This window comes from Pseudorca crassidens, chromosome 1 (genome assembly GCF_039906515.1).
Source record: "Pseudorca crassidens isolate mPseCra1 chromosome 1, mPseCra1.hap1, whole genome shotgun sequence".
In the NCBI taxonomy this organism is placed as follows: domain Eukaryota; kingdom Metazoa; phylum Chordata; class Mammalia; order Artiodactyla; family Delphinidae; genus Pseudorca; species Pseudorca crassidens.
The window spans coordinates 139630564-139643944 of record NC_090296.1 but is presented as its reverse complement, the minus strand read 5'-3'; the positions used below and the strand labels follow the sequence as shown (position 1 = coordinate 139643944).

General features: G+C 47.4%; 1 protein-coding gene across 3 annotated transcripts in view; it reads left to right on the top strand.

Annotated features, from left to right (window-relative positions):
* The window catches only part of SLCO3A1 (solute carrier organic anion transporter family member 3A1), a 318998-nt gene that overhangs the window by 61922 nt on the left and 243695 nt on the right, over positions 1-13381 (top strand). For all 3 annotated transcript variants that reach the window (XR_010932283.1, XM_067695865.1, XM_067695851.1), the window contains exon 2: positions 3439-3904. Coding sequence is in view for 2 of the 3 variants with exons in the window: in XM_067695865.1 (XP_067551966.1) it covers positions 3439-3904 (466 nt within the window). In the remaining variant the exon portion in view is untranslated. The remainder of the gene's footprint in view (positions 1-3438; positions 3905-13381) is intronic.

Genomic DNA, 13381 nt, shown 5'->3' with positions numbered 1-13381 from the left:
CTCCTGGAGTTGTGGCTCCTTAGTGTCTAATTATCAAGACATTTCCATCAGTCTTGTTACCCCTTAAGTACGGACAGCCGTTGCCGTTAGCGGGCATCTTCCTCATTGCTGGATTGTTCATTGCCACTTAAAAGCCACAAGTGGGTTTATGGCCTCATGCCTATTTAATTAGTCCAGCTTCTCCAAATTGGGTTTTAAGTGAGTGAAGACATTAGCCTCTGACCTAACTGATCCACAAAACATCTTTTCAGAATGTTTGTGTAGCTTAACTCTGGATCCAGAGAGGTGTCCCGGAGGCTTTCAACAGGCCACAGGGTCAAGGAGGTAAGGACCGTACTACTCCTGTGACCCTTGTGGGTCGCTCTGCAAAGAGCAGGTTTGATTCAGGACAAGAATGGCTGGCATAGGCCCCTGCCCTTTCTAGAAGAGTGGACTCTTTTTGTTTTGCCCACAACTGCCTCTCTCCTCACCATCCTTATGTCATCATAAATGTCCACACCTGTGTGATATTTTATGACAGGGCACACCTGCTGGAACGGAGAGGTTGTCATGTTTCAGATCTGCCTAGTACGGATGTCATGAAGCCTTGTGACAGAAGTGAAATACGCCTTCTGCTCCATTTCTGCCCACCCTTCCTCCCACCGCCGTTGCCCTTTTACTCCCGAGGTGGAGGTCACCAGGCTGCAGACCTGCCAGCCTGCTCGAGGTGACTCTGGTGAACCCAGGGGACCCTACCCACATGCGTCCACTTCTGCATCTGGCTTCTTTTAGGCATCTCTCAAGTCCCGTCATCAAGGCCTGAGTGAACCCCCCAGGCCCCCCGCCACCTCTCAGGCAGTCAGGCTGTCTGCCTTTGTTCTTCCACATGGCATTACCTGTTATATGCCTCTGTTAGAGCATTTATTCCATCGAGCTTGTTTGTGTTACGAAGGAAAGAAGGGACTAAATGAAACCTTTGTTTTCACTTGCCCAGACCTTTCAGAAGGATCTCTGGGAGAGTTTGAAAGCCATTTTAATGAGACCAGGACTCACTAAACTTCTTTTCTCGACAATGGCCAGTACTTGGTGCTTGAAAAATAATTAACTAGGGCTGCATGAGTTGTGAGCTGGCCTTGACTTGGTTAGAAGCACAGTGGAAACAGGAATCAGAATCGGAATGCCGGCGACCGAGGGCAACACAGACGTCCCATCCTTGGTCATGAACAGGGACCTGCACCAGTGTTGAGCAGTGCCCTGCAGAACTCACCCCCAGGCCCAGTGCTGACGGCAAGGCTGCAGTCGTTTGTGTTGTTGTGTTAGCGCTGTGCTAACCCACATAGAATCACCTGGGCGGGCTTTAACAACATCCCAGCACCCAGGTTGCCCTGGCTTAGAAACTCACGGAGGGACCAGGCATCTGAAATTTTTAATGCTTTCCCAAGTGCATCCAATCTGAAGGTAGCATTGAAAACCCCTGGGTTAAAGGAGTCTCTTTAAATGTGTGGGGTTGAAATGAGGCTACAGGAATTACTGGACTAGTGTCTTTTTCTATAATAAAGGTAAATAGAATAGAGGCATGCTAATCAGCACAGGTGTGTGTGTGTGGATGTGGACATTGCAGAGAGGCTGTGGACGCAGGGATGCTGACACCAGTGCCCATATTTATACATTTGGAGGAAGGCTAGATCCACTGACTCTTCTTCCTTACCTTCCTTAGCAGCACATGCCCGGTCACTCAGCAGAGGCAGCCACATCTCCCCAAAGATATAACGCTGCCTCTATGACGCTTCTTAGATTTTCCTGTTCATTTCCATTGCCACGGTACTGACCTTTTCTTCTCCCTTTTCCCAATAATAGTCCAGCCTTCTTCTCTGCTGGCATTCGCTCCTGCATTCTTCCACTCCATCCATTCTCCACACTCTGACCATACCTGAGTCACTCTCATGTTTTTAGAGCCTTTGCTGTTCCCCATCATGATGGCCCCAGGCTTTCTGACCCCAGAGCTTCGGTTCTGCACCCCTCAGCTTCCCCACCTCTCTCGATGCTCTCTGGCCATGTAGGGAAAGGCTGCTCTGTGGTAACAGACTTTTCATACGTTACGTCTAATCTTCGCATCCATCCTGCCGGGTAGGCGTTATCATTCCTATTTCACGGAAATCAGGGCTTGAAGAGGTTAAGTTAACTTGACCAAAGTCACAGAGCTAATTAAGGAAATAATAGATGTGCGGTTCAAACCAGTTGCTCCTCCCTCCAGGCTCTGCGTTCTCTCCACCACACTGCAGGGGACTGTCTGATTCCTTTAGGGTGGCCTCTGTAGCTTCTTATAGTCTGTTGCCAACCTGTCTTTTCACTACGTGCGTTCCATTCCATTATGAAATCATGCCACCCAACGTTTGCTCACCCTGTTCCTTTTGCCTGGAGTGTTCTTCCCTGCCCAACTAGGACTCCTACGACAGGGACTCCTGTCTTGCTGATAATACCCTGCGTGGAACCTGCAAACAGCAGGACAGGGAGGCCATTTGCATTTTCTCTCCACCTCAAGGAGCCTTAAAATGATGCCTCTCCTCTTGACCCTTCTACTGTGATTTTGCATCATGAATGTAACATGTAATCAACATACATGTCTACCTTTCTGCTAGGTGGCATCTTTGAGGCCAGGTGTCATCCCTTCCTCCTATTTCTGTCTTTTGTGTCCAGGGCATTGTGAAGCCAACAGCAGATGTTCAGTAGATATTTGTTAAACAGGTGAAGGGCAGACAAGGATGCAAAGGTGGGGAAAGTCATCAAACTATACCACCTGAGGGAGCTCGGTGGGGCCAGAGTGCACAGAACAGTCAGGGATTCAGGGATGTCTTGACCTCTAGGGAAATGTCCACTGTTTGGAAATTTCCAGAAGGAAGCCAAGAGTTTATGATTATCCTAATGAGCTAATCTAGCTTGTCCATTTTGCTCCCCTCCCAGGTTTTTGTTTCCTTGTGTTTTTATTTTATTCAATATGCTTTGCTAATAACCTCCTGGTAAAAAGCCCGTGGACCCTATGTCCTCCAGCATGGACTTCATAAATAAGATGTAGTTGGGAGAGAGCCTGTGAAAGCTGTGGACTTCAGGACTTTCACAGGACTCGTGAGCCTTCAATGGTGGCGGCCGTGGGGATGCAGAGGTTGTTCTTATGCGGTGAGGCAGAATCTTTCAGAATGGAAACAGGTGCCAAGGGAAACTTCTTCCCCGATGGAAGTTAATTCTTTAACCATTAAATTGGGGTTATCATACTAAGTAAACGGTTTTTGGACTCTTAAGGTTTAAATCACTTGGCACAGCTGGTAAAAACAAAACAAAACAAAACAAAACACGGCGAGGCGGGAGGATCCGGGATGGGCAGGTGCGCTGCGTGACGGGAAGGGGGCCTCCTGGGTGGTTTCCACCAGCACTGGCGTTGAGATTGCATTTTGCACCCCACAGGTGAGCGTCCTTACCACCCTGGAGCGGAGGTTCAACCTCCAGAGCGCCGACGTGGGCGTGATCGCCAGCAGCTTCGAGATCGGGAACCTGGCGCTCATCCTCTTCGTGAGCTACTTCGGGGCGCGCGGGCACAGGCCACGCCTCATCGGCTGCGGAGGCATCGTCATGGCCCTGGGCGCGTTGCTGTCGGCGCTGCCTGAGTTCCTGACCCACCAGTACAAGTACGAGGCGGGCGAGATCCGCTGGGGTGCCGAGGGCCGCGATGTCTGCGCCGCCAACGGCTCTGGCGGGGACCAGGGGCCCGACCCGGACCTCATCTGCCGCAGCCGGACCGCCACCAACATGATGTACTTGCTGCTTATTGGGGCCCAGGTGCTCCTGGGCATCGGTGCTACCCCCGTGCAGCCCCTGGGCGTCTCCTACATCGACGACCACGTGCGGAGGAAGGACTCCTCGCTCTACATAGGTAAGGAGTTGCCCCACAGCCAGGGGTGCTGTTCCCTTTTGGTTGATTCTGTGTCAGTAAACAGGGCATGTTAACAGAAGAAGAAAACGTGGGCCCCTGCAGTTTTAATTTTCCCAGAGCACTGGTTCTCAGACTTGGCTACACATCTCGGGTGTTTTGGAAAATGCTGATGTCTGAGTTGCACCTCCAGAAATTACGGGGTAGTTGGTCTGGGGTGCATCCTGGGCACATAGTTTTTAAAAAGCTCCCCAGGTGATTCCAATGTGCAGCAGAATTTGACCTCTGCTGTGCTAGAGCCTCAGTAAACCTTGAGTGGGAAGCCGTGGTCAGGGGAAGTTTTATGTTTATTTATTTGCCTTTTTGTGTGTGTTTGGACTTTGGGCTATTCGGCATTAGCCACGAGGAATACTTGGGGATCTACACATCGGAAACCCAGTTTTTAATCATCAAAATGATCTCCTGGTCCTTGTCCTATTGAAGCTCAAAGAGAAAGGGGATTGCATGCCCAGCATTTGGTATTATTCAACGTTGGTAACGTTCCGTAATATTTTTTTTTTTCCTGTCACGGGGTATGCACTGGAACTGTATATTTGGGAAGAAATAAGGTACATGTGAACTTTGAAAAAATGTTTTGTGCTGTAATGATTTCTGCTGCTATTTTGTACTGGGAGGATGGAAGCCATTTGCAGGTGTTGGGTTAAGAAACATGCAAGTGGTGAATTACACTTACAGCAAACGTGGCTCCTTAGTCACTGCTTTTAGGCACTGCTGCGTGGTCATTTGTCGGGTGAGGGCTGGCCTGCCGAGCATCTCCATTTCTTGTTTACCGAGTTTAATTTTGCAGTTGGATTGTATGACATGACCCCAGTCACTGGGTGCTAAGCTCTGAAAAAATCATATCCACCCACGGAAGCTTTGTGCTTCCCAAAAGCTGTGTGCCTTGGAGTATAAAGTTAATTATAATACGAAGTTTAGGTTAAAATAGAATTTGATAAGAATTTTTCAAAAAGCTTCCTATCTAACAAGTTTCCACCATACGCTGCCCAAGCTTTCTGAGACAGGAGGGTTCAGAGCAGCTACACACCTGAATGCTAATTTTCCTCTGTGACTTTCTGTCCCAACTGTGGCGTAGATGACTTTGTTGAATAAATATGTCGTATGTCTCAGCCCTCTGTGAACAGGCTCTAGGAAAGAAAGGTGGAGAATATGTATCTCCCCATCCAAGGGATGAAGCACCTGTGGACCTGCCTAGGGAACACAAAGTAGAAGAGAAGATTGCTCAGGCCGAAGATGGCTAGTCGCTTCTCCCTGTGGTTAGGGGTTTCCATAATTGTGTGTGAACGTGGGCACAGTGGGGAGAGGGGTCTAAGGAAATCATTTACATTTTGATGCTTTTAAGGCTTCAGTGAAAGCCCCTCCTCGTGAGTCTGTTGCAGACCAGGAGGCGGGCCACAGCACGTAGCCAGAACAGTCTCTGCAGGTCCATCTGGGCCATTGGTCTCTGACCTGACTGATATCACTCTAGGACCCTAGGATAGATGTTTTTTGGTAGCAGTAACAGCAAGTAGATAAATCAGGGCACATGGAAGGAAATGGGGAGTGAAAAGCTGAGTTCTTGTCTCTGATGAGGAAATCAAGTAGAAAAGTGTCTCCGCAGAATGCCTCCTGCAGTCACACCAGTGGTAAATCACCTCTGCTTGGGGGCCCCTGCCTGGAGCATCAGGCTCAGAGCCCTCTTCCAGAAGTCCGCCCTGATGAGTTAGGCTGTGGTATTTCCTGGCACTGGATGGGGGCTGGGCTGTCGGTTCAAAGCTTTAGGATGTGGACTCATTTGGGTTTTGTGGGAGGTGGAGGCTTGGGCCACAGGGCTGACCATACCAGGCACAGGCCCTTCTCTCTTTCTGAGACCTTGTTTCTGGGATTTACGGTGAGTCTTTGGTAGGAGGCAAGTCTCAACCAAATTTCTAATTGGGCATCCTTTTCCTCTATGATAGTTCAACATTCACAGAGTTGGGAGTGTCTTTTTGTGTGGTGTGTGGGCATCTTGGTGGCATCTGGCCAAATTCCAAAACATGACAGTACAGGACTGTGGAGACGGCCTTCCTGAGTGCTTCTGAACTTGTTTCCTGGGTCTGTGTTCACGGGGAGCAACAGAGAGCAAGCTTTCTGCACAGATCGGCCTCGGTAGGTGGCCTTTTATTCCATGCATGGTTTGAATTCTCCAGGAATGATTTTAAAAGACCATGCACATGCAGAGCATAACTGGTTCAGTCATTGATTGTACAGGTCATAAAAAGTGTTTGTGATCACGAGACTATTTTAGCATTTATCTCCTCTAATAGGGAGCTAGTTTCTGAAGCCACTTAAGTTGTCTTCGGGAAGTATTTGGGGGAGCCTGCTGAATGGGGCTGGTATGACTTATGACCTCTTAATTCCCTGCAAGAGAAAGACAGTCTGAAGGGACTGGTGCTGGGACTGTGGGTGTTGATGGTATCCGTTGGGGTGGAGTAGCATGTGCGCCCCTTGGTTCCAGCTCTTGCAGAGCTGGTAAGAGAGAGAGGCCCATAGCTAGCCATCTGATCATATGCCTGACATGTGAGTGTAAACTGGAGATTGAAAGGTTTCTAAATCTTGCACATGTGAAGCACAGGTTGTTCACAGCTGCTCCTTTCCTGTGGGCGTAAGCGGGGAAGGGGATGATAACCATGCAGCGCCCTGGCCACAGGCCACTGGTGACAAGCCCTGCCCCTGGGTCACCAGCTGGGTGCCTTCGGCACAACTATGGCCATGTCCTAGACCCCCTACAGCTAGAGGGAAAGGGAAGCATTGCATATTAAATCAAGCTGGTATTTTCCACCCAAGTGACTCTTTGCTTCAGCCTCTTGTGGCTGAGTCACTGCCAAACTCCTGGATTCCTTGATGGTCATTCACAAGGGGCTTCTCCTGCTGGCACTGTTCTCTGGCCATTCCTGCCCAGCCTGGGGAGGGAGCCAGGGGAGCTCATTACCAGGGGACAAAACTCACGCGGCTCTGCTGGCAGGCTTTTCAGGACCACACAATGTGGAGCCAAGCCTCACAGCGTAGCTGGCCGGTGACCTGTGGGTGGCACGTGGCGTGCCTTCTTCCCAGAGAGACTGATGGAGCAGAGTGGCAGTGGGAACCGTTTGATATGGTGGCGTGAGTGGGGTCCATCAATCGACCCTCTGGGAATTACTCGTGCTGTTAACCCATGTTGTGACCTTCCATGAGCTCAGTTTTCTTAGCTGCCCTGTTTCTCCGAGTTCAAAGCACAGCCCGTTGTATTGTAGGCAAGAGTAAGTAGGCTAATGTAATGGACTCGCTGGGTCCTTTCATTAGATTGCTGTGGCAATTGGTTGGTGCCTTGTTTTGTCTTTTTTTTTTTTCCTTTGGGGAGAAAAAAGCTCCAAATGAGAGTGGTAAGGATTTTTTTAAAAAAATAACTTTATTTCTAGTTAAAAAGTATTACATGTTCACTGTTGACAACTTTGGAAGTATAGAAAAAGGATCATTGAAGAATAATTACCCTTAGCTTTATGCTTATATAAAATCCTTTTTTCTGCATCGGTATGCTTTTCTACACACACAAAAAATGTGTTTATAATAAATAATGTTTTGCTACTGTATTCCTCTCTTAATATTTCATGAACATTTCCCCATGTCACTAAATATTCTTTCGGTAATATTCTTTCTGCATACAAATATTCCCCTGTGGATCTATACTGTAATATTTAATGCCCTCTATCATTGAACATGGGTTTGTTTTTCCTATTTTACTGTTATAAACGAAGCAGACAGGTGATCTGTGCTTCTGAAAGGTTAAGTAACTTGCCTAAGATAATGAATGGGGCTGAGCCCTGGGTATGAGAGTGATGTTTTTTCCAGGTACATCTGGGATCTGTGACAAGGCTGGGGTGGGTGGGGCTGGGTGCAAAGGGCTGGTGGATACTCCAGGGGGTCAGGTGCAAGTAGGGGCATTCTGCAAGACAGCCTGAATTCTTTGGGAAATAGATATCAGAGGAGTCAGGAAGGTGAGAAGAGAGCCGCGTGTCTCAAATCCAAGGGGAGAGGTGCGATGGGAATGGAGAACGGGTGTGAAGGCAGAATAGAGAGTTGGGAGGAGAAAGAAGGGGGGGCCTGGCTAACAGTTCATGTCAGGGTTCTGGAAGGAGGTTGTGCCCCTGTTTCATGGTGCTTTAAGTAGAGATCAGCACAGATCAGAGCTGGTGGATTCCGTGTTCTGCTCACCTCTCACCAGAACTGAGGACAACATACCCTCACTTCGCTGTTCCTATCATGTGGAATCATGATAGCCATTAGGAAATTGCCCTTATGTTGTGTTGGAAATCTGTCTTCTTACAACTTTCCACACGCTGTCTCTGGTTCTGCCCTCTGGGTCCACTTTGAGAAACTGTGATCCCTCTTCCACATTTGGTAACTCCACAGCTGGCGGAGCCCCAGCCTCTCATGGGCAGGGAAGGTCACCTAAAATTTGACTCTTATGTGCTGGGACCTCCATTCCTTCCTTGATGCAGTTTCCTGCCACACAGCCACCGTTTCCCTCTTTACGAGGGATGCTAAGGCTGGAGGGCTTGTTACTAGGGGACAGAAACAGGTGAATGGGGCATGCAGGATTTGGGTACTGTATTGCTTTGCTAGGGCTACCATAACATAACACCACGGACTGAGTGACTTAAACAATGGAAATTTATTTTCTCACAGTTATGGAGGCTGGAAAGCCAAGGTCAAGGTATCAGAGTTGGCTTCCTCTGAGGCCTCTTTCCTTGGCTTGCAGATAGTGCTTTCTCCTCCTGTGTCTTCACATGGGCTTCCTCTGTGTGCACGTATCGCTGGTGTCTCTTTGTGTGTCCTAATTTCCTCCTCTTATAAGGACGCCAGTCAGATTGGATTAGGGTCCACCCCTATGATCTTATTTAACCTCAACTACCTCTTTACGGCTCTATTTTCAAATAAGTCACATACTGAGGTACTGGGAGTTAGGGCTTATATATATGACTTTGTGGGGGGACATGATTCAGCCCATAACAGGTACCAAGAGGACCAGTACCAAACAAGCTGAGACTCCTGCTTCTTTTGTCCTAACTTTTCAATAAGGAACTTCATTGTCATGTTTGTTTGTTTTTTCCAAGTACTCAAGGAATTATTTGAGGATGTAGTTTTTTAAAATGTTTTATTTTGGCACAATTGTAGAATCACAAGTTGTTGCAAAACACAGGGAAGTTCCCTGTACCCCTCATCCATTTTCCGCCAATGGTAACATCTTGCATCACTGTAGTACAGGATCAAAACCGGGCAGTGGGGCTTCCCTGGTGGCACAGTGGTTAAGAATCCGCCTGCCAATGCAGGGGACACGGGTTCAAGCCCTGGTCCAGGAAGATCCCAAATGCCGTGGAGCAACTAAGCCCATGCGCCATAGCTACTGAGCCTGTGCTCTAGAGCCCACGAGCCACAACTACTGAAGCCCGCGTGCCTACAGCCCACGCTCTGCAATAAGAGAAGCCACCACAATGAGAAGTCCGTGCACCACAACAAAGAGTAGCCCCCACTAGCCCTAACTAGAGAAAGCCTGCGTGAAGCAACAAAGACCCAATGCAGCCAAAAATAAAAAAATAAATTAATTAAAACCAAAAAACAAACAACAAAAAAACGGGCAATGGACATGGGTACAATTCATGGGGTTTATTCAGATTTTATCCGTTTTATGTGCACTCATTTGTGTGTTTGTGTGTGTGTATAGTTCTGTGCAGTTTTATTACATGTGGATGATGATGTTTTAAAAATGCAGAATGGGATCAAGGTGAAAGCAGATTGTGTTGAGTCATGTGAGTGTCTGGCAGACAGATATACATGTGATACCAACACACACGTGCATACACACACACGGGAAGTTATGGAGACAGAGAGGAGGCTGTAGGTAGAGCAGGGGCCAACTAGAAGAAGGGGATTCTTGGAGGAGGGCTTCTGCCTTCCCCAGAATGGAATCCTCGCAGGGTACCCAAATACACAGAGCAATTCCTCCAAGCCGGGAGGCACATACGTTAGACATGAACGTGTCACACTTTTCTTTATCACTTCTGTTGAAACCCAGTGGAGACCTCCACATTCCAGTTAATGATGCAAAGAGAATTATTCTCAGATTTCATCTGCCAAATGTTTGTTTAGCACAAAGGTCACTAATACCAGGCAGCAACCAAACAGAACTAAATTTCTCTTCAGAGCCCTGGGAGCCCGGAGTTATTTTGTTTCTGATGAGTTTTTATTTTAACTTGACGTTGGGGAAAAATGTGTTTTAACTCTCCAAAGAGTGTGGGTCGGGTATGGATCAAATACACTGTGACTGCAGTTCATCTGAAAAAATAATTAAAAAGCCATCCCTCGTGGGAGCAAGCACAGCTCATTACATTCTTGCAACTCCATTGATATTGAAGTTTCCCTTGTTAATTTCTTTCTTTTTTTTTTTTTGTAAATAAATGAGGCTGTAAAACGACAATTTGTTTTGTCTGGGTTCCAGTCCCTCTCCCCAGCAGCTGGTCACATGCCATTTGCAGTGTGTTTTAGCAACTTGCTAGGAGACATGCGTGTGGCTCTTATCTGGCACTTCCATATTGCCCGGGCTGGTGGATGTTTCTTATTCATTTTCAGCCGCTCATAATTCATGCCCCTCGATTCATGGAATCACTGCTGTGCTCACTGCCTCGGTGACCTTGGGCAAGACTCTATAGAGCTTGGGCTCTGGAGTCTGACCGTCTTGAGATTCAAATCCTAGCTCCTCCACAGACCTGCCCACCAGGATTTCGGACACGTTTTCAGTTGACCTGAGCCTGTTTCCTTATCAGTAAAATGAGCCTGGAATCTACCAAGCGAGGTTTCGCCGGGACATTAGGTATCACGTTGTGGTGGGGGTCAATAAACGCAGTCCTGTTCATCTTTGTGGTCGTATCAACTCCATTTCCAAATGTAGAAACGGAGGCAGGAATAAGCGATTGACTTAGTTAAATACACGGGCAGGTCTTTTGACAAGAGTGGTTGGATCTTGATTCTCAGCCTGTGATGCAATCCATCCAGTAGATCTGAGAAGCAACCTCTTCCATCTTGAATTAGATCAGCAGGGCTCTTACTTGCCTGCACACCCCTTCCTGCGGCTCATCTCAAAGTACAGAAAGTGCTAGAGCTGTCCCAAGCAGCAGGCGATCTGGTTTGTATTAAGTCGGAGGCACCCCACAGTATGGCCATTGCCCCAGTGGGATATATTTATTGGCTTTCTGGGTTCCAGCACATTGCTTCTTAATTTGCTTCTTAATATTAGTTCAGTTTTTGAAAGAATGTCTTCTCGTTTTAGTCAAATTGGGAAAAACAAAAACAGAATAAGAAAACATAAATAATTTGTAAGCAGATACCTGTAGAAAATTATTGTCAATGTTTAGGTCTATTTCATCCCAGCCTTTTTTGTTCGTATTTACTTTCACCTAGTTAAGACCATACTCTAGGTAAACCTGCTTTTTATCAATGATAAACCTTTCTGTGTATCATAAACAGTAAACATCACTTTAGATGACTGCATACTATTTTGTCAATCTAGAAAATCTGGAATGAGTTCATTGGACATTTAGGTGATGGAGATGTTTGTGACTGTAGAGCTTCATCCACATTTACTAAAGCTCACGTTAGTGTGGATAGATTCAGTGGGAGCTGGAAACCAGCCTGTTGGCTTTGCTGGGGCTTTTTCCAGAAGACGAATGCAGGGCGTCATGAAAAGAGGCTTTGGGCCGGGCTGTGAGCCTTGGTGCCCTCGTTTTGCGGCCCTCTCCCACATCTGCTCAGGGTAGCAATCCTAAGTCCTGCCAGGGCTCAGCTAGCAAATGAGGAAAGCAGGCTTTGTGGAGGCTGGGAAACCAAAGGGCCTTGCCACGTCCTCAGCCATTGTTGCCCTGTGGGAACTCAAAGTCAGTCTGGCCAGATCTTCTGATGTTTAAGAGAGGCTGGAAATGCATATTTTTCAAGTGGAGTGAATTGCCTTCTCCTTGCAATTGTCTCCTAAACCCTCCGTGGCTCAGCGATCACAGAAGCCAGCTTGAACACATCAGTGCCTTGCTCTTTGCAGTTCTTTGCTCCAGACCATCAATTTCAGATGGCGTTCGCCTTTTGAGCAGCAAATAAATTCAATAAGGAAGGAAAAAAGGAGGGAAGGAAAGCAGTTGCACATCATGAATGCCACAACCAGGATAAGTAGTGTTATCTGCTGTGATTCCGAATGATATGCATTTGCTTGGGGAAGCGGGTAGGGCGCTTTCCCAAACTCAGGACGCAGTGGCAGAAATGAGTGGAGGACCGCTGCTGAGCCGGCCTCCCAGTGTGCCGTCCTGGCTGAGGCTTTGCTCCTGCCTCATAAGAATGGGAACTGCAGTGTGGAATAGAAAGGAAACCATTTCTCCCAGCTAAGCATGGGGGGCAGAGGAAGAAGAATCCTCCTGAGGGTTCCCTGAAGGGAGCATGGCAATGCAGAAACTGATACCGTTTGGAGCTGATTGAGGCCTGTGGGCGTTTACTGTGTGTGAGAGAGCATCTTTGCTCAGGGATTTTAGAACACAGCATCATAATGTGTGATAGGAAGAAAGACCAGAGGCCCAGGCTGACGTAGAGAAGATTCGTGGGGAAGGTGAAGATGCACGCGAGGGAATTTTCCTTCCATAATCTCCTCTAGGTCTACTGTTCGTTACTTCTTTACTACCAGCCCTTTACTGCACCTGACTAGTGAAACCACACCCATTCTATTTTTCTTTTCAATTGTAACGCAAGTATTATGCTTAAATGAAAGATTTTGAGGTATTTTCCTGAATAGCATGCAACCTTTTTTTCTTCAGTTATTTCTAAACTATTTATTTCTCCTTTCTTACAATAGTATTGGCTTTACTTCCTTTTTTCCTTTCACCCGCAAGAAGCTTTCTGTGAGAGCAGACACCATGAAGGGCTTGGTTTCTGTAGAGGATTGTGACTTGCTATTGTTAGATTAGGGATTCCTATAGGGAATGTCCTTCCTCTTCCGTGGGAAGTGAGTTCTTCATTGCTAGAGAATTCTTTAGTGTTAAAATGCCTCACGTAAGAGTCTTTTTTGTGGATGTTTGGCTTTTATCTGTCCAGAACCTCATTGTTTTCATTGGGAAACTGCCTCTCCCCATCCCAGGTGGTTCTTGTGGGCTGCAGAGATGATCATGTGGTCCAGGCATGGCCAATCATGACACAGAGAAAGGCTGCGGTCTGCAATGAATGGCCCAAGGAGTGAGGCAACCAGAGTCCGCCATGAGGTTTGAAAAATGGACTGGAGGGCTGGGGCAGGGAGAGAGAGATCACTTCCTCCTCTAGGACTGCTAGCTCTAACACCTCTGAATGCCCACAGATTCCAGTGTCCATCTTTGTTTTCACATGCAATAAACTTGATCT